The following is an 18,598-nucleotide window of genomic DNA, read 5'->3' as shown; positions in this document are numbered from 1 at the left end:
AGGCACTTCCATCTCCATGCCGTGGGAGGGTTCCTGGTTGCTCCTGCACTTTGTAGCTGGCAGAAACACCATGAAATGCCCGAGCTTGTCACCCACTCCATCACACCATGCAGACCCCCATGTGTGCCCCCCACCAGGCTAGCCCAGCCTGGACTTCCCGGCCGGCACCCATGGCGATGGCTGGGCAACACCGTGACCTCCCGAGGCCTCCTGCTTGGTAAATAGTGTCAAGGTTAGAGCGAGGGATTCATTGGGGCCATAAATGTTTATGGCAGGCCCTCCCCGCTCCCCAGCCACCACGGCCTGAACTTTCCATCAGCGACACTTTTATAGCCGGCCTCTAATGATTAACCCGGGGGCTAGCGGCTGAAGGTGCTTTGCAGTACGGTCACGCTGCCAGACCCCCACCGAGCCCAGAGAAGCAGGGGCTGGGGGACCCCCATCGTCCCGGTGGGCTGCAGCATGGTGGGGTATGGTGAGAAGGAGGTGGAAAGCCATCGGTGGTCCTCCAGGGAAAAGTAAGGGCAGAGCCAGCTGGGGAGGGAGCGCAGCATCCCTGGGCTTGGGGAGGTGGGTGGGCGGGAGGAGAAGGTGTCAGAGCTGGCCCCGCGTTCTTGGACGGGCAAAGGCAATAATTCAATATCTCCTCCGCACGAGGGAATTGTTGCTAAGGAAAACTACAGCCTCACATCAGGATTCATCCTGGATGCTCAGCCCGTGGTGCTGGACCCAGGGCTGTGCAGCAGCACTGGGGCCAGATGCATAACCCAGACATCAACCCTAATTTTTTCTCTTTATCCTGGGTTTATGGCTTTAACCTGACCAGGACATAGATTTCAAGGAAAAAGCCCAGGGCCCTGTGCCCCCCGTCCCTGGAAGCCCCCCTAGAGATGCCATTCTTGCATGCTGAGGACCCCCCCAAATAACCCATGCAGAGGCTGTGTTACACACTGCTTTTTAATGGCGAGGCAAGGGTACACGGGGGAAGGCACACACAACACTGGGTTGATGTGCACTGGCAGCATTGGGTCCAGACAGCCCCGTCCAGGAGCTCCCCAGGACCCCCCCCAGGGCAGCAGCATCGATAGGAGTTGGGGTCTCTAGGACATGGAGCCTGGGCTGAGCTACCCCAAAATCACACACAGGCACTGAAACCCAGCCCTTCACCTTTCCCTGGGAAAAGCAGCGCCGGGGCTGGGGACAGCCCTCAGATCCCCCTCAGGGATGGACACGGGTCCTCCTTTGGCACTGGGTCCATGAGACCTGTCCCTGACCTTCAGCATACACAGGGCACAGGTCACCCACCCTCTTCCCTGCCTTCAGCTCCCCCCAGCCCTGCCAGGCACCACGGGGAAGAGCTGCCCTGACCCAGCAAGGTGCCTGGGCCATCTCCGAGCTTGGAAAGACCCAAGCTGGTTTGTTTTTTTTTCTTCTAATTGTTTTTATTTGCTCATGTATTAGGTTAGATTTCTTTAGATTATATTTCTTTAACAGAACACTGATTTGTGCTGTTTTGCTGGATTATCCCCCCGTGAGCAGAGCACACTGGCACACACGGTCCTCAGGGCATGGAGGATGTTGCAGTCCTCTCTCACATGTGTTTGTGGGTTGTTGGAGTCAAATACACACAAGTAGAGAACAGACCAAGGCAGAGGACCTCCTCCTCCTCCCTGCCTCCCACAGCCCGAGTATCATCCCTGCATGGGTAGGGCAGGGCTGGGGGCGAGGGTGGGAGTGGGGCAGCCCAGACACTTGACCCAGACATGGTCACACAAATGCACGGACTCATCAAACACTTTGCCACACCAAACAAACACCTCGGGAGTACCGGGACGGACAGCAGCTCCGTCCTGGTGGGGCCAGGGCGGTGGCGAGGAGGCCAGCGGGATCAGCAGCTCCTGACTGCTCCCCGAAAGACCCCCCCCAAGCCGTCCTGAAGTGCCACAGTGCAACCTGTGCAAATTAGGGGGTGAGCCCCCCCCCCAGCCCACAAGGTGCCGGGTCCCCTCACATTATGGACTCCTCCTCCTCCTCCTCCTCCATCTCCCGGTCCACCTCGATGGCCGTGTTCTCGTAGCTGGTGATGCCCCCGTATTTCCGCATGTGGACCATCAGGGGCTTGGGGGACTGGCTGCCAGCCAGGCTCGCCACGTACATGCCGGTCCGGTTCTCCTCCAGCGACGGGCCCCAGTCCATGGCGGGCCGGCTGGCTTGCTGGACTCGCTGCGAGGGGACAGGCGGAGGGAGCACGGGAACCCTGCACCAGCACCCGCGCTGTTCACCGGCAGCTCACCCACCCCTCCCGGGGACCGAGTGCTTTGCTAGCCCCAGGGCGTTGGAAGAGCCCCCTGATGAGGATGGGATGGGGCCAAAAGCCTGTCCTGAAGCTTTTTGGGAAGGCAGCTCTGTGTAAGTGGGTTGGGAAGGTCTTGTGGTCTGCAGGCGCTGGTGGCGAGGGCTTGCAGGAGCTAAGGGCTGTTGTAGGGCTATGGGCCTGCGGTGTGGGGTTGGAGTCACCCAGGCAAGGGCTTAGCCTCAGCCAAGGTGGTTCCTGGCCATGCCACTGTGCCAAGCCAGGTTGCAGCCAGTATGTGCTCCAGCCAGCGAGGTGCTGCCTGGGGAGGGCAGCAAGCTCTGCTGCCTCTGCTTTGGACAGCCTGGGGAGAGCAGCAAAGCCCAGCCAGGGCTGGGGAGGCTGTGAGCAGCCAGCAGCTCCATAACCTGCTCCTAGGAGAAACCTTTCAGAGGAGGGATCCCACCTGTGGCAGCTGCCTTCCTTGCTCTGTCATTGTTCCTGCAAAAAGGGTGCAAAGTCCCATGCACCCATGCCTGCCCCATGCTAGGGACAATGTTCTTCCCCACAGGGCAAGACGTAGCAGGCTTGTTTTGGAGGGGGATGCCCACAGGGCTGCCCCTTGGGAAGCAGGATGACTCGGTGGCTGCCTGACATTGCAGGAGGGGACACTGCTGGAAATGCCCTGGGACACACCATCTTGCACCCCTTGGGCAGCAAGGAGGGATGGGGACACACACGGGAGAGAGGATGCAGAAACTGCAGGAGGATACAGGCTCAGCAGGGGCTCGTGGTCACCCCTGCACATTTCTGGGGTGCTCCGCAGCAATGCCAGGTCCCAGCACCTCCTACCTCCCACGGTGTCCCTTCTTCTCGGAGCACGGCCACCACCATGCCCACAGGAATCATCAGGCAGGAGAGGACTCCCATGAGGATGCCCAAGACCTCGGCCCACACGGGGAAGCGGTAGCTGCCGTACTTGGAGGGCTGGTACTTGACAATGTTGTACACCAGCAGAGCCTGCGGGATGGGAAAAAAGTGAGGTCAGCCCAGAGCCCTCTGAAGGTCTCATGCTCTAAAAGGGCCTGGAGACCTTCCTGCAGAACCAGAACGGTCCCTGGGGTGGGACATTACACCAGACTGACTTCTCACAAGGGGAGGTGATCCAAGGATGCTGGCACCACTCTCCAGCACCATCCAGCACCTCAAGCTGAGCAGTTACCATCATTGTTGCTGGGGAGAGGACCGTCCAGCAGGCTCTAAAGTAGGGCCCTGGTTTGAAGCCCAGCATCATGTGGATGTCTCGGCAGAACCTCTTCATGCCTGGAGGAGGGAGAGGGAGAGGGACTCAGAAGCCGTTATCCCTCCCCCAGAGCCAGGTGCCTGTACCAGGTTGCCCTACACTGACCAAAAGCGGTGGTTTGCATCCTCTACAGCAAAGAAGTGTCTCCCCTGCCAGCTGGTAGATGCAGGAAGGGGAGGCCCAGCTGATGCTGTCTAAGGGACCAGGCTCAGCACCCCCAGCATCTCTGGAGAGGTGAATCCAGTGATGGCCAAGAAGAAACAAGAGGTTGAAGCAGAGGTGTTCCACGCTCCATTGCGAGGCTGCTGGCTCTCCCACCACTCCCTCTAAATTCCTCTCTTCATACAGACAGCCCGCTCCTCCCTGTGGGGACAGACCCCCTTACCATAGACACGTGTCACCACGAGGCAGGTAGTGATCACTACCACCATGAGACCAAAGCCAGCGCTGTAGTCATCCAGCAGAACCAGCCAGTACATCCCACCCTGTGGAGGCAAAGCACAGTGGCCAGCATCCCTGGGACTAGAATTCCAACAAAGCCCCACCCATGTCCTCCCACTTTTGAGGACATGTCCCCTTAGCTCCTTTGGGGGAAGACAGTGGTCAGGTACCCTCGGGAGACATCACTCTCTTTCTGGGGTTGGTGCAGGGACAGGAATAACACTGTGTCACTCCCCTTGAACCTCATACCCCCAGGAAGCCCAGGCTCATCCATCATCTCTCTTCCACCTTGTTAGCTGATGTGAATACATGTGTCTCTGCAAACTCACCCCCTGCCCTAAGGTCTGCCTAAAATGAGGCCCTAGCTGGTCCCCATGATGCATCCAGCCCCGCACCCTTACCTCTGTTGTGAGAATAAGTCCCATCAGAAAGAGAGCAATGCAGATGACAGCTGAGAAAGAAGCTTTCTTTGGCCGTAGGTAGTAGGGAAATTCGTCTGTCACTGCTGTAACGATGGTCTCCATAAAGGCAAACTGCACACAAAGGAGAAGACGGTCCCCTGAGCCCCCCGGGCTGCCTGGGCACCGCGGCTGGCTTAGTGGGCTCAGTCCTTACCTGGCTGTCCAGACCCAAGGTTAACAGCATGAAGAAGAACAGGAAAGACCAGAATGGAGAAAGGGGGAGCATTGTCATGGCCTGGGGGTACACCACAAAAGCCAGGCCAGGACCTAGGGGAGGCAAAGGACAGCAGGGTGAAAAGGGGGTGACAGTGCTGGGCATGGGGGGATGGAGGAGAGGAGAGCCCAACAGAGCGGCATCATGGCAGGGACCTGCAGGGGCTCTTGCAAGATGGGCAGGAGGGGTCCTGCAGCAGAGGGTGGAGAGGTTCAGGAGAACCAGCCTGCTCCTTGCTTGGACCTTTTTTAGACACCACTTGGTGCTGCTCAAGGTTTGCACTGCAGGAACCGGCCTCCCCTCTTCCCTCCCTCTGGCCAGCTGAGCATACAGCTCCAGCCCTCACGCTGACACCCTCGGGTGCCTGCCAGCCTGGAAGGGATGATCCTTAGTGCACCCAGGAAGAGGGTGAAGGAGAAAGGGTCTTTGTTTGGCCTCACCTGCTTTTGCCACCTGGTTAACAGGGACCCCGAGCTCCTGGGACATGTATCCCAGAACGGAGAAGATGGCAAACCCTGCCAGGATGCTGGTGATGGCGTTGCCCAGGGTCACTATGAAGGTGTCCCTACAGAGGAGAAAGAAGATGCTCTGAACATGCCCACTCCTTCCCACTCCACACCAGTGCACGATGGCATTGCCAGCCCCAGGTGCCACAGTAAGGTGACCCAGTGCGATTCTCCTCCAGGGCTTCCCTTGGCATGTGATTTCCAGGGTCAAAAGGAGCATATATCTCATGACACGGGTTATTTTGTGGGGTTCCTCCCAAGCTTGCTTTCCCCAAAGGAGGGGACCAGCCCAAATGTCCAACATTCAGACTCTCCTCTCTGCTGGTGACCTGCAACAGATGCTGGGGACAGGACAAACATGCATAACTAGCCTCAAACATCCTCAGCCTTCAGCACCTGCAGCCCAGAACTTCTGAGCCAGGCACTGTGTCTTGATGCTTAGGAGACTTTTCCTCCACAGATACAGCTCTGTACCTCTTGAACCTGTGCAAGCTGCCACGTATCTGTAAGGTGCCTGGGCAAGGAGCAGTGCTGGGTGACCGTGTGCTGCACTGCCTGCTTCTGCTGACTTTGAGCCCGCCAGCTGAGATTTTTCATGGCTCCCCTCAACCCATGATTTTTACATAACAGCAGCTGTCTCCTACCTGTAGATATTCTGATGGAAGGTGTTGTACGAGGCGAAGGTGAGGAGGCCCCCAAAGCCTACCCCAAGGGAGTAGAAAATCTGCAGGGCTGCTTCGATCCACACCTGGGGGAAGGAAACAGGTCCGAGCAGAGCAGGGGCTTGGAACCCTTCCCCTGAGGAAGACGGAGTTGGAAGCATGCTTCCCCAGAGCCGCCGGCACATCTTCCCCTGCCCTCCTGGCATGCAAAGGCCATGGGGTCTTTGCCTTTCCTTGCCAACACGCTCACCACTCACAGAGGGTCAGCTGGATAGCGGCAGGGTTGATGAGACTGTGCTAGAGCCAGCCCAGTGTGGCATTAAACACCATTGTAAAACTGGGTGGCCTCTGCTACCGACACTGGTGACCCAAGGAAACTCCCCGAAAAAGAGAACAGCCAAATCCACCACAGACACCCACCGCCACCCCTCAGACCATCACAGGGGCTGCGCTAACCCTCTCCACAGTCCTGGTACCCAGGGGAGGTGGTGAGCACACCACCCCCTGCACAGACAGCCAGAAACGCAGCTATGAGGCTGGGCCAGGTGGGAAGAGCAGTATAGACAAGCTGTAGAGCAAAGACAGATTGCTGAAAGGCAAATATTTTTGGTCTTGGGGCATCCAAGAGAGAGGTCTTTGAGTCAGGGAGTGGCCTGAGTAAGTGAAGTGCCTCTGTTGTATGCTGGAGGTGGCAGGAGAAGGTTCATTTTTGTGTCTTGAACAAAAGGCGTGAGATCCTCCTCACCTTGGAAGACAGCAAGTGATCAAACTGGGGCGTGAGGTAAAACCGTATCCCCTTCCAGGCCCCCTCCAGGGTCACGCCACGGATGAGCAGCATCACCAGGATGAGGTACGGGAAGGTGGCTGTGAAGTACACGACCTGCGGGAGAACAGAGCCAGCTGGGAGAGCCGGGAGCGAGAGCGCAGCATGAGTGCTCCCCCCAGCCCTGTCCCCGGGGTGGGTCACCACATCTCCCAGCATCACCCTGCAGTGCTGGGCTCCTTGGGATGCAATGGGGACAGTGATGCCAGCCCTGCCAGTGTGCAAGCCATCCCCGAAGTGGCCCAGGTCCGGCTGATGCTGTTTATGGGTCTCGCTTTCCCAGATGTGCAGGCACTGGTGGACATCACTGTAGATCCCCCAAAGAGGCCCTCCAGCCCTCACCTTGCCGGAGGATTTGACTCCCTTTAGGATGCACAGATAGACGATAGTCCAAGAAAGGAGCAGGCACAGACACAAGTTCCATCGGATCCTCCCGGGACTCCCAATCCCGGAGCTCCCTTGGATGTGCAGGACGTACCGGCTAGGGAGAAAGGAAAACTGCTGGTGAGTGCCATGGGCACCCCTCATCTTCTTCCAGAGGCCCTCTCTGAACCTAGCAATGCCTCTGCTGCAAAAAATAGCCTTGTCAAAAGTCCCAGCAGTGAGAGGGCAAGAAGACACTGGCAGCTATTTGCCAGGGCAAGGGGAGCAGTTGGTGTGATTTCTCCACCATGCATTAAAGACCCCAGAGGGGATGCCTGGCAGCTTGAGAGCAAACTCCCAGCCGGTCCAGGCGTGGGATCCGTTTCAGTCTGACACATCTCAGGCCAGCAAAGCAGCTCTAGATTACAGACACCTCCAACATCCCAGGGACATGATCCCAATGGCTAAACTGAGATACACTGCTGACCATGAGAGCCCATCACCGCATCCACAACGCCCACCACGAGTGCCCACCAAGCCATGAGAAGTGCAGCACAGACCTTCATCCCTCCCCCAAGCTCTCCCTGGTTGGATGCCAGCCATGTCCCCACGACCAGGTCAGGCTGACCTCTTTACCTCCAGTACTCCTCACTGGGGCTGACGGTGTTGGTGATGTTGACGGGGAAGGTGGTGTTCCCCGCCTTGATGATGTGGTGGTCCAGGCACAGGTCAGTGTTCCACCAGTTGCCGCAGTGCTGCCAGGGCAAGTCGCTTGTGAGGGATGCAAAGAGGTAGAAGAGAACATAAGCAATGATCATATTGTAGTAAATGGCCACCAGGGAGACGATGAGGATCGTGCCCATGCCAATGCCTGGAGGAAGCAGAGGGTAAAGAAGGATTGAGCCATGTCTCCGGAATGAAGCACATCCAAAACTAGGGTCAGACACTGGATCTCTGCAGCCGAATGTTTAACCAGCCAGAGGTTCACCTGGTGGGAGGAGCCTCTTGTCTTTATTCCCTCCGGACATGCCTTCTCTGAATTGATAATCTACTGCATCATACAGATAATTCTACTCCAACTTCATGTTGAGAGTAAAAGTATTTGATTTGACCTTTTTCTGAACGCTTTATTCTTACCTTTGTCTTTAACAGCCGTTGCTTAGCTTCGATGCTCTATTTTACATGCTAGCTGGCTTAATAATTTCCAAACAATTTCTAGAGCTGGTCATGACATACAGAGCCTCCAAAGACTGATAGATCTCATACATATCTCGCAGCTGCTAAAGCAGCTAACCCAGAAGTCCAGCCTGCTCCCCCTACCCCCAGGATTTAACCTTTGATTCTAACAAGAGCTTTGAGGATCCCGGGACGATGCTGCTGGTTCACGTCCTTATCAAGCAGCTCTTCCAGAGGCCCCACAGAGGCTCTGGACTTCTCTCATGCACCTTTAAAGAGAGGGCTTATCTTCCAGACAGCGAGTGGCCCCAGGCTGGAGAACTGGCCAAGCGACAGCTCCATGAAGAAGATGGGGATCCCACAGATGGCCAGCATGATGAAGTAAGGAACCAGGAAAGCACCTGCAAGAAGCAAGAAAAACACCCTAAAAATAACACAGAGCAAACACCTAAAGCTTGTTTATGACAAGGAATAAAGTTTATTCAGTATCTGTGGCCCTGAGGGATCTGCACCAAAATCTGGAAGACAGCAAGGGCCAGCAGTTCCCCACTAGTGCAGGAAGAACGGGCTGTGATTCACCCGGTGTCGTGCTTCCCCTGCCCCCAACTCTGTTTTCTCGTTCAATCTTTCACAAACTCTGTGAAATTCTACAATTATTATTGCATGTGGCAAGCAGTTACTCTGTGAGTAGTTGAACAAGCCGGGCACCTTGCACTATCACACCGGGCTTTTGCATTGCAAAGGCTCTCTCCCCTCCTTCGATACCTGGGAAGCATTTGCTGACCCTGCAGAGTCCTAGAGCACGCCAGACCAAGCAGCTATTGGAAACCAAGGGGGACGCTCAGGTGGTATTCACCCAGCACAGAGCTGGGCATGTCTCCAAGGCCATGAGTGCAGAGATGGGCTGAGGAGTCCCTTCCACACGTGGGTACAGGTAGTTAATGCCCTATAGCCAGCTTGGGAGGCAGGAGGAGGCTTCACCCCAACGCTACTTCCCAGCTCTGAGAAGGATAACAGGTGTCTCTTCAGAGACACATCCCACCAGCCCATCTCAGCAAGGGGAGATGTGGCCACTCCAAAGGATGTCCGAGTACCTCCTCCATTGGTGTAAGCCCTGTAGGGGAACCTCCAGACGTTTCCGAGGCCCACGCAGTATCCGATGCAGGAGAGGAGGAAATCCAGCCGCCCCGTCCAGTTCCCTCTGTCTTCTGGGCACTCGGAGCCCAGCTCCCCGTCCTGGCTGGTGGGACTCACCAGGAGGTCTGGCGTCACCGGCTAAGTGAGAGAGCAGGGGATGGGAGAGGGCAGACGGGGGTTGAGGGAGGAATAAAAGCAGGGGGGAAGAGCAGGAGGAAGGGAAGGAGCGCTGAGAGCTCAGATGTGAATATGTGACCACCAAGACTTTTGTCTCTTGGGGACATCCCGTCCCAGCAGTTTTCTGAGCACCACCCCAGCTGATGTCCTGCTGAGCAAGGAAAGGGGATAAATGTGATCCCACATGGCCAGAGCTCCCTTGAGAAAGGCGAGATGCCCCAGGTTCACCCTGGGAGGCCAGGACACATCTCGCAATCCCAGTTTCCCAAGAAATCCTTTCAAGGGGCCGTGATAAACCTTCCTGACCTCCCGCAAAGCATGGGCGTGAAGACAGCAGGGGAAGAAGTCACCGGCAACCCCGATGCCCCAGCCCCTGCCATTAAATGCTCCATGCGTTTTTCACTCTTTTCCAACTGCCAAAAGCCTAGGCTGTGGGGATTTAGTGGCGGCTCCCAGTGGTCCCTGCTAAGTGAGCTCCTTCCAGCTTTCCTAGTAGGCACAGACAGCTCTTCAGCAGGCAGGGGATTAACCCATTCCCTTCCTCCTCAGATGCCTCAGCTCTGCAAGAGGGAGGTGCGAGTCCTGCAGCACATTTAGGTTGGGGTGACGCACCAAGAGGGCTCCTTGGCATCTGTGTGTGTGTACATCAGGTCTGCAATGAGATGTTTGTTCTGTCTGAATTTTCCCAGCCTCCTGACTCTGGGAGAGCGAGGGGGGCATCCCCACCAGCTCCCACCCCACCGGTACTCGCGAGATCTGAGATCCTCAGCCAGCAGCTGCCGGCTGAGATCCCTTAACAGATATCCCCTCAGCAAGACCGGGCAGCAAACAGGGCGGGGATGAGGATCCTGCCCCTGTGCCACTGCGTGTTGCTGTGCCCCTGCCTGGGGGTGTTTCAGGTTCAGCTGGTACTGAGGCACAGAGACAGAAGGATGCTGGGGTCCCTGCTGGAAGGGTATAAGGAGTCCACTTGGGAGCCTCCCCTGCTTCCTGGGCTCTCAAAAGATAAAAGCAACCATCTCCATGTCGCTGAGTTCATGCAATGGTAGGAAATTAGCCCATGGCTGAGGGAGAGGGGCCTGGGTTTGGAGGGATCGGTCAGAAGGAGGTGTGGGTCCTCCAGCACCCAAGTTTACATGTGCTCAGAGCCCACAGCAGATCTCTGTCCCCCAGGAGATCAGAGCTGGCTGGCAAGCAAAGCCCAGTGCTGCCCTGCTGCAGTCCCCAGGGAAGGTGGCAGCCACCTCCTCTCCTCCTCCTCTTCCTCCCCTCTGGCCAGACGGCAGGATGCTCCTGCTGCCGGTTCCCATGGAGACAAGGAGCCGCGCTGCTGATGGCTGCAACGCTTCCACCCTTCACAGGGTGCACCCCGGTCCTCCGGCCAAAGTCACTGAAAGCAGAGGTGAACCCGTCCCCACCTGGCGTGCAAACCCCTCGAGGGACAGGTTGAACCAGGGCAAACTCTTCCCAAAGCCAACCTGAAACACACAGCCTGTGCGAAGGCGTTACACTAAACCCCACCATTAAAAGCCCATCCCTGCTGGATGCCACCGTCACAAGGCAAGGACCAGAAGAAAAAGCCTCAGAAACACAGGCTGAAAAGTTAAAAATGTGACCTAAATATAATACTGTTGCTACAAAACCGTTGCTATCTGGCAGCACTCCTGCAGCTGTTTAACACAGCTCTGGCTTTAGCAACTTCCCCAAACCGTGGCCATGCCTGCTAATTAACCCAGCGCGCACAGCAGGCACGACCTGCAGCAACCTGCGTCTGTGGGCGATGGACAGACTGCTCTGCAACACCCCCCCAAAAGTGGCAGCTGTTGTATTCACCTGTATTCACAAAGGTCCCTGCTGGATGGGGACAGGAACTATAGGGACACCACAGTTCAGTCTCCCCCCAGAAAAAGCAGCTTCTCAATTCCTCACACTACCTGGGGAGCTCTTGCTTTCCAGGCTTGTACCACACAAAAGCAGTAAGCAGGAATGCTGGGAGATCATTAAATCCTCTCGCCTAATTCCTGCACCTCCGCCTGAATCCTAAACAGCTGCAAGAGGGCACGGGTGGAGCAGTGTGACCTGATGCAATGCAGGTGCCCATGCATCCATCAGACGTAGCATGGAAATCAGCACAGAAGAAACAAAAACAAAAGAAAGGAACCAAACGGGCCCTTTCCAAACTGTACGTGGCCTGGTCCCCATCTCAGTCACCCTTTTCAAAGGCCAGGGGATGTAGTTTGTCACACCTGTCTCAGTGATGATTGTCCCCCTTACTAATACCTTTAGCTGGAGATCTGCAGTTTAAATTTGGGACCCCAGAGCAAAAAGCAGAGACTGCTCGTGAGTCGGATAGACCCTAAGGATGGTGACCTTGCGGTCCCCACCGGGCAGGTTGGGGAGGCATCGGCCAGGGATGCTTCTGGAAAATACACACGGAGGCTGCTCCATGGCTGGGGTGCCCAAAAGTGTCTCAAATCATAGCCTTTCCATAGAAATCACAGAAAACCTGGTCTATCTGCCTGAATAAAAATGAACTGAAAAATGCAGTAGTTATGGATTCCAGCCCGGTTTTGTCCCGAATAGCAGAGAGATGCACACCTCTTTGCTTCAGCCTGCTGGAAATCTCACACGCCAGCTCAATTCCAGTCCTTTTTTCAGGATTAATGCTCCCTTTCAGCCTTTGTCATAACAGGAATTTTCTTTTCCAGCAGCAGCAGAAGAGCTCTAGTGCTACGATATTGCTCTAGTGCTTTCCACCGTCAGCTGCTGTCTTTCAAACCAGGCTCCCGTCTCGCGGTTGTAAACAGACGGGGACTAACAGCTCCCTTGGCAACAACGTCCTCTTTGAACGCGGCATCACTTTCCATTATCCACCAGAAGATGCTCCCAAAGAAGTCAGCAAAGCAAAGGTCACCCAGAAGAAAAAGCACTTTAGTCTCTGCCAAGATAAGAGCTGGCTTCCATAAGGAAATTGCCCTGTGCTAATTATTTTCTGTAAACCAATTTACTTAAACCAGTGCAAAACTCAGCTGTACTTGTGAACAAACAGCCGGATTAAAGTTACTTCTGTATCATATTTTGTCTCCATTCAAGCTGGCATTGTGGAGTTATTTTGTCAGTGTTTTGTGCGTGCACCGCAGCCTTTGACTGGGAGAAATGCCACCCAATGCCAGATTTCTCCCCTGCGGATCCGAGCTGCGTGCGAGCGCAGCGCGTCGGTGAAGTGTGAGTCACTTCAGATTAGTTTGAATTGCTCGTTAATCTCTTCGGGAAAAAAACACCCAACAACCTCAAAATTAATTCAGATGTAATATCACTTGGAAAGCGAAGTAAATAAAGCATCTCTCTGGTGTGAAAGAGCCCCGTGAAAGGCCGCGCTCCCCCGGGTTTCCCGCAGGACATGCCGGGAGAGGGAGCAAGCGGTGCTGGAGCCAGCACGGGGGGTTTGGGGGCTGGAGGTTGCTGAGCGTGAAGGACACTCATCAGAGCAATGTCCAGAGCGCAGGGAGCGTGCAGAGCCACAGATGTTTACGGCCTTCGATCCGCAAACCCCGGAGAAGGAGCGGGGCAGGCTTGAGGCAGTTCGTGGCAGGCAGAGGAGGGCAGCGGCTCAGCAGGAGGATGCTGCTCGGCAGCCTGGCCGGGTACGGGGAAGGGCAGCCCAAATCTTGGCTCCCGCTGCTGTCCTCCGTGGGTTTTACCCCGTTTCTACCAAATAACCTCTCAAAACAAATAAGCAATCAAATAAAAAACCTCCACTCAGCTCTTGTGGAAACACTATTATGCAAAAGCCAACCTGAATTCCATAGAGCCTGAGAAAGATCTTCTCTATTAGAGAGGAATTTCCATATGTCTAAAACATGTCTGGTGAGAAGGCTTAAAACTCCTGGCTCACCGACGGGAAGCGGATCACCAGGAGAGGGAGAGGAGGCAGTCGAGGCCCCAGGGCGGGCGCTGCAGCTGGGGCTCTGCCAACTCCTCCATCGGCCACCACCGCCTCTGGGCAAGCCCGGTGCCACCTCGGACACCGTGTTCCCAAGGTGCCAGGTAGCTGTGAGCACCGGGTTCTCCATCCAGAGCTCTGCAATAGTATTTTCGGGTAGTGAAGGACAGCAGGGCCCTAAGCAGCACCAGAAATGGGGAAAATAACTCTGGAGGCATCTGCTTTTCATTCCATCTGATCGCTGTGGGACTAAATGAATTCCTGGATAAATGTTAAACAGGATCACTAGCAGCAGAGAAATTCAAGTATCTCAGAAAGCCTTTGGAAGGGACAAACACAACTTTTAATGGATCTTGCAGTTACAAAGTCATCTGAAAAAGCAATTTATAGGAAGGAGGAGGAGAGGGAAGAGACAGATGATGCCTCCAAACAACAGCAGAGAAAGGTAGGTAGCCCTGAGGCTGCCAGGGCCATCAGATAGCTACTGGCTTTTTCACATCACATCCCAATATCCTAGGAATTTCCAGGCAGGGATGAAATTCTCCTGGGTTTTCATTCATCTGCAGGCTGGCACAGGTCAGAGTCACCCTGCCCTGTGGTTAGTGGGCACGGCTTGGCAGAGGGCAGAGCCCAGAGCCCGAGGGGCTTGAAGCCCCGCGTCACTGCCTGGGATTCTCCGGGGAAGGGTTGACCCACCAGCAGCGGCAGCATGTGCCCATGAAGGACCTGTGGCTGCTCGCCTCTGCCACCCCACACCACCTTGTCCCCATGTGGAACGGGCACGAGAAGGGGCTCGGTCCCCAGCATGGGGGGAGATGGGGACCCAGAGAGCCTGGTAAGAGCAAAGTGGCTGTGGAGGGGAGCCTGGGGCAGCAAAGCCTGAAAGCTGGGATTAAAAAGAGCTCCCAGAAGGATGTGAAAAGAGTTCCCAGCTCTGCCAGCTGCCAAAGGGCACTGGGGGAGTTCAGGGTCCAGCACCCCCCGGACCCCTCTAAATCCCTCGGAGGAGGTGGTGATCCCAGCTGCAGGTGCTAAAGCTCCTTGTGCTCACCCCAGCGAGAGGGAGGAACCCCTCACCACCCCCACCCGCAGCCCGTCGGCCAGACACGGCCTGGGTCACGGCCGGCAGCCCCTGCTTGCGGGGAGGGGGGGATGGCGGAGAGCATCCAGCCGGCCGGAGCGGGATGCAGGGCGGTCGCTAATTGGGAGCAGTCATTACGAACCCCCCCCCCCCCCCCCCCCCCATCCCTCTCTCCCCGCCATCCCGCACCGTTTGCAAGCCCCCGCTGCCCACGGAGGGTCCCCGGGCGGGGGGGGGCCGCACGCCTTGCCCCCTCCCCCTTCCGCCCCCCCACCCCCGGCTCCCAGCCCCCGGGGGCATCTCATCTCCTCTCACCTCCCGGAGATGCTGCTGCCGGCTCTGCTTCATCCCAGGATCCCGTTGCTATGCGCTCCCCGCACTTCTCCCTCTCGCTTTTCCCGGCGAAAGGGAGCGAGAAGGGGGGGAGCGGGCGAAGAGATAACGGGCGGGGGGGTGCTGGGGGGTGCTGCTTCCCTGCAGGGCGGGGGGAGGCCGGGGGGAGCCGGACTGGAGGAAAGGTTTGCCTGGAGCCGGGGATGGCTGCGTGTGCTGAGCGGGGAGGGGAGTGCTGGAGAAGGGATTGTCAGCCCCCCCTCGCCGGGGCAGCGAGGAGGAACGGCCGCTGGCTCACTCGTGCCACGAATGCGTCAGGTCTCCCGAGGGATGGACCTGACTTTGCAGGCACCCTGCCGCTGGGCACCCCGGGGGTCCCACCTGCCCCGAGCAGCGGTGACGGCAGCCCAAGTGCAGACGCCAGAAGATCCCAGCTCCTTTCTGTCCGGCTCCGAGCCGATTTTCCTACGGCAGGACACGGCTGGAGCCTGAGCAGGTCAGAAGTGACTTCTCCCTGCTCTGCCTGAGCCCAGTCCCCAGCCCAGGGGAGGGGGATGCTCAACAGCCTTTGGGTAGGACCAATGCATCCCGCCATGCCACGGGCAAGAGCAACCCTCAGGCAGGCCCCAGCATATTGTGGGCCCAGTGCTGGAGCACAGGTCACATCTCCAGGGTTCAGACGTCCCTGTGGAGTCAGCAGTGTGATCCTAAGTCCTGGAGATGCAGGCTTTCCCCATCGTGCTCAGTTAAATGCCCAATGAGGTGGCAGAGAGGTGATCTGTGGCTTCTCCCACTTTCATGGCGGGAAATGTCCCCTGCGGGACTGCAAGAGGGGACAACCCCACATGCCCCAGGGCCACCATGGTACCAGGTGAGCTGCTGTCTGCCTCAGGACCCACAGTAACGACTCCTTCCATTGATAATATCCTCTCATCCTTCACTTTCTCTCTGGACTGTGCCCAGTTCATCAGGGTGTGTGTGCCCCTTTCCCTTGCAAATGCCCTACGGGGCTTCAGCCTGCCCCAGATCTGTCCCCAGCTGCTTTGTTCAGGTTTAGGGCTGAGCAGGTAGCCCTGGGGACGTGGAGGATAACGACAGGGCTGGGACTGAGAGGACCCAGCCTGCCTGATGTAAGAGCAAATCTCCCTGACTTCTAATGGCAGTCATGCTCCTACACCCCTCCAAGCACTTCTGAAAATTTTCCCTGAAAGGAAACAGATCCTGAGCATAAAGAAACTTTTCTGCAGAATCCAGCAGGATGAAGTGGCTCAGCATTTGCACAGTGGGTCTTTCAGAGCTAACATTTACCCAGATCTCCCAGCGGGAAAGGAGGAAGAAGCAAACTATATAACCCAACAAACATCTTTTTTCGCACACTCACAGCTTCCTCAGAAAAAAAAAAAAAGTCTTTGCAATTCACCCATCCAGGTCTTACCTGCCTTGGACTTACCCATTGCTTCTCCCTCTGCCAGGATGCTGGCAGGGAACGCCGAGCCCGGAGCTGGCCAGGCTGGTGGCACAGTCCCAGCCTCACCTACTCTCACCCTACTCTCACCCTACTCTCACCCGACTCGGGGCGGGGATGCTTTGTTTGCCTTTCGTGCCTGCGGGATCTGAATGACTCCTTCAGCTTTTTCCCTCGGGATCCACCTCAAGAGAAGTGTCCCACGGCCATCGCCACGGCACAGGGAGGGAGAGGCTGGTGTCACCTTGTTACAGCTGCCCCAGCCTTGTGTCGCCAGCATGGACTGAGCCCTGGACAGCCACCCAGCCTTCCCTGGGTGGACTTCAAGGCCCTGTCTTCGTGTCCCCAGGGCAGTATTTATCAGCAAAGACATCCAGGGCTGACGCTACCCTGAAACGCCCGTGTCGATACTGCTGCTGTGGGATGCTCTGTGTCTGGAGCTCCCTTTTCTGGTTTGACTGGTGCTGCTTTAGTAGCATCATCAGCTCTCCATTGCCTGGGACCGCTACCATCCTGGGCATCTGGGGTGTTCCAGCATCTCAGTACAGAGCTGGCTCAAGTCAGGGATCACTGGAGCCGGGAAGAGACTCACCTCATGGAACAGCACCCACCAGAGGCAGCAGGAGCCAGAGGGGTGTTCCTGTGAGGAGCAGTGCAGTCCAGGGAACCCAGAAAACCCAGGAGAGCTCAAGTGGCAGACAGCAGTGTTGCACTGCTGTCCCCTTGCCCTGACCCCCAAGAGCCTGGCATTAGGGACCACACGTGGGGCTTGCAAGCATTTTCTAGCAAGTTTTGCCTGCTCCCACCCCACCTCTGAGCCATCCCTGGGACATCAAGTAAACCTTTCCCTTCCCATGGGCTGAAGCACGGGCGCAACGGAGTGGTAGGGCTGCAAGAAAGCAGACACGCATCTCTGCACCGCGACGCAGCGCCCGACAGGCACTGGCACTGCCCACACCGCCTGCCGTCGGTGGGAAAAGAGAGGGCAGCACAGCGGCTGGGGGAACACCCTTGCCCACCCTGCCCGGGCAGCCCACCCGCATCCCGGCGGGAGCCGCTCGGCAAGAGGCGAGAAGGTGGCGGATGGCAAGATGGGACCGTGCCCAGATCGGCTGCGCGAGACACGAGGAAGGCGGCAGCGGCAGCGGCGCGTTGGTTAGTCACCGCCGGGAAGCGTGCCACGCCGGAGGCTGCTGGCAGGCCGGCGGCGTTTTCGGCCACCTGGTCTGCGTGGCCTTATTTTGATGATGATTTCAAAATTTCTCCGAGGAGGTGTGCAGCCGGGCGGTGGGGGCTGGTGGGAAGCGTCGAGGAAGGAACAGGAAGAAACTGTGGAGGCTTGTTGGGGACAGTCCCCAAGGTCCCCTGTCACCTGCCAGGGGTGCAGCACGTGGCCAGGAGTTTTGGACTGAAGGTCCCAAAACTGTTGGGGACGTGGTACCAACCAGCCCTTCTCCTGGCACGGAGGGACCCCGCAGGGCTCGCCCGTCCCTGCCCAAATGACGGCTGGAGGGAGGCGGGGAGGACGCAGGACGCGGGGACGCAGCAGATGCATTTCGTCGCCTGGCCAAGGGGCGTGTGTGTGTGTTGGGGGAAGGGGTGGCTGGGCGTGTGGGCACATTTATTGCCTCTTCCCGCCAGCGCCGGCTCCCTGTGCACACACAGGCAGCAGGGACCCAAGGGCACAGCCCACGGCTCGCTGGACTTTTACCCTGCTGTGCAAACAGGCAGGCGCCAGATTAGGGTATCAGTTGGAATTTCATCCTGTCAACGGCACCCGCAGCCTCTCTGGGCGAGCGGCGGAGCATCTTCCCTCCAGCCCGGCCCCCCGCCCACCCACGGGCACCCCAACGCAGCAAGTGAATTTGGGAGATGCACGTTTCATCCCCCCCTAGGACACTGTTCCCCTTCCAGCTTCCCCCTTGAGCAAGACCCTGCAGGCGATGGTGATGCCCGGGGCTGCCCACCACCCCGTCCCTGCCAGGGCAGGATCCCACCGGCTGGTCCCTACGTGGCAATGACAAAATTGGATGTCAGAGGCAGGTGAAGCCCAGCGAGGGAGGAGGATGCACGCAGAGGAGCCAGCCCCACCATGGGGTCCACATTGGAGTCTCCACACAGAAGTGGACCCCAGTTTCCCCAGTTCATCCCAGCTCTCTGGGCAGGTGGCCCACCCAGTCCCATCCCTTTCCCATACAGCACCAGCTCCGTTGCCTTTGC

At 57.2% G+C, this 18,598-nt stretch overlaps 1 protein-coding gene across 2 annotated transcripts; it reads right to left on the bottom strand.

Moving 5' to 3' along the window:
• Nucleotides 1-956: 956 nt before the first annotated feature.
• Nucleotides 957-15,148, bottom strand: SLC6A7 (solute carrier family 6 member 7). Of its 2 annotated transcripts, XM_075441757.1 has the most exons (14): nucleotides 14,896-15,148; nucleotides 9,337-9,517; nucleotides 8,512-8,643; nucleotides 7,703-7,937; nucleotides 7,046-7,184; nucleotides 6,626-6,760; nucleotides 5,863-5,966; nucleotides 5,153-5,277; nucleotides 4,653-4,765; nucleotides 4,439-4,570; nucleotides 3,982-4,081; nucleotides 3,516-3,616; nucleotides 3,146-3,313; nucleotides 957-2,223 (listed from the first exon to the last, which is right to left on the bottom strand). In XM_075441757.1, the coding sequence occupies exons 1-14, from the start codon at nucleotides 14,926-14,928 to the stop codon at nucleotides 2,008-2,010; spliced, it is 1,914 nt and encodes a 637-aa protein (XP_075297872.1). In that variant the 5' UTR covers nucleotides 14,929-15,148; the 3' UTR covers nucleotides 957-2,007. The 2 variants fall into 2 exon arrangements, with proteins under 2 accessions (XP_075297872.1, XP_075297873.1); XM_075441758.1 differs by lacking the exons at nucleotides 8,512-8,643; nucleotides 9,337-9,517; nucleotides 14,896-15,148 and adding an exon at nucleotides 8,204-8,495.
• Between the last annotated feature and the right edge of the window lie 3,450 nt (nucleotides 15,149-18,598).

Source organism: Opisthocomus hoazin, chromosome 22, assembly GCF_030867145.1.
Source record: "Opisthocomus hoazin isolate bOpiHoa1 chromosome 22, bOpiHoa1.hap1, whole genome shotgun sequence".
NCBI lineage: Eukaryota > Metazoa > Chordata > Aves > Opisthocomiformes > Opisthocomidae > Opisthocomus > Opisthocomus hoazin.
This window is presented reverse-complemented; position numbering and strand designations above follow the sequence as displayed.

Excerpts from the sequence above, each read along its gene's own strand:
- SLC6A7 (XM_075441757.1), bottom strand. The coding sequence starts at position 14,928 with ATGAAGCAGAGCCGGCAGCAGCATCTCCGGGAG. Across the intron at positions 9,518-14,895 it reads GGCAGCAGCATCTCCGGGAG|CCGGTGACGCCAGACCTCCT; the intron begins GTGAGAGGAGAT and ends TCTCTCACTTAG. Across the intron at positions 3,314-3,515 it reads TCTCCCCAGCAACAATGATG|GCTCTGCTGGTGTACAACAT; the intron begins GTAACTGCTCAG and ends CCCATCCCGCAG.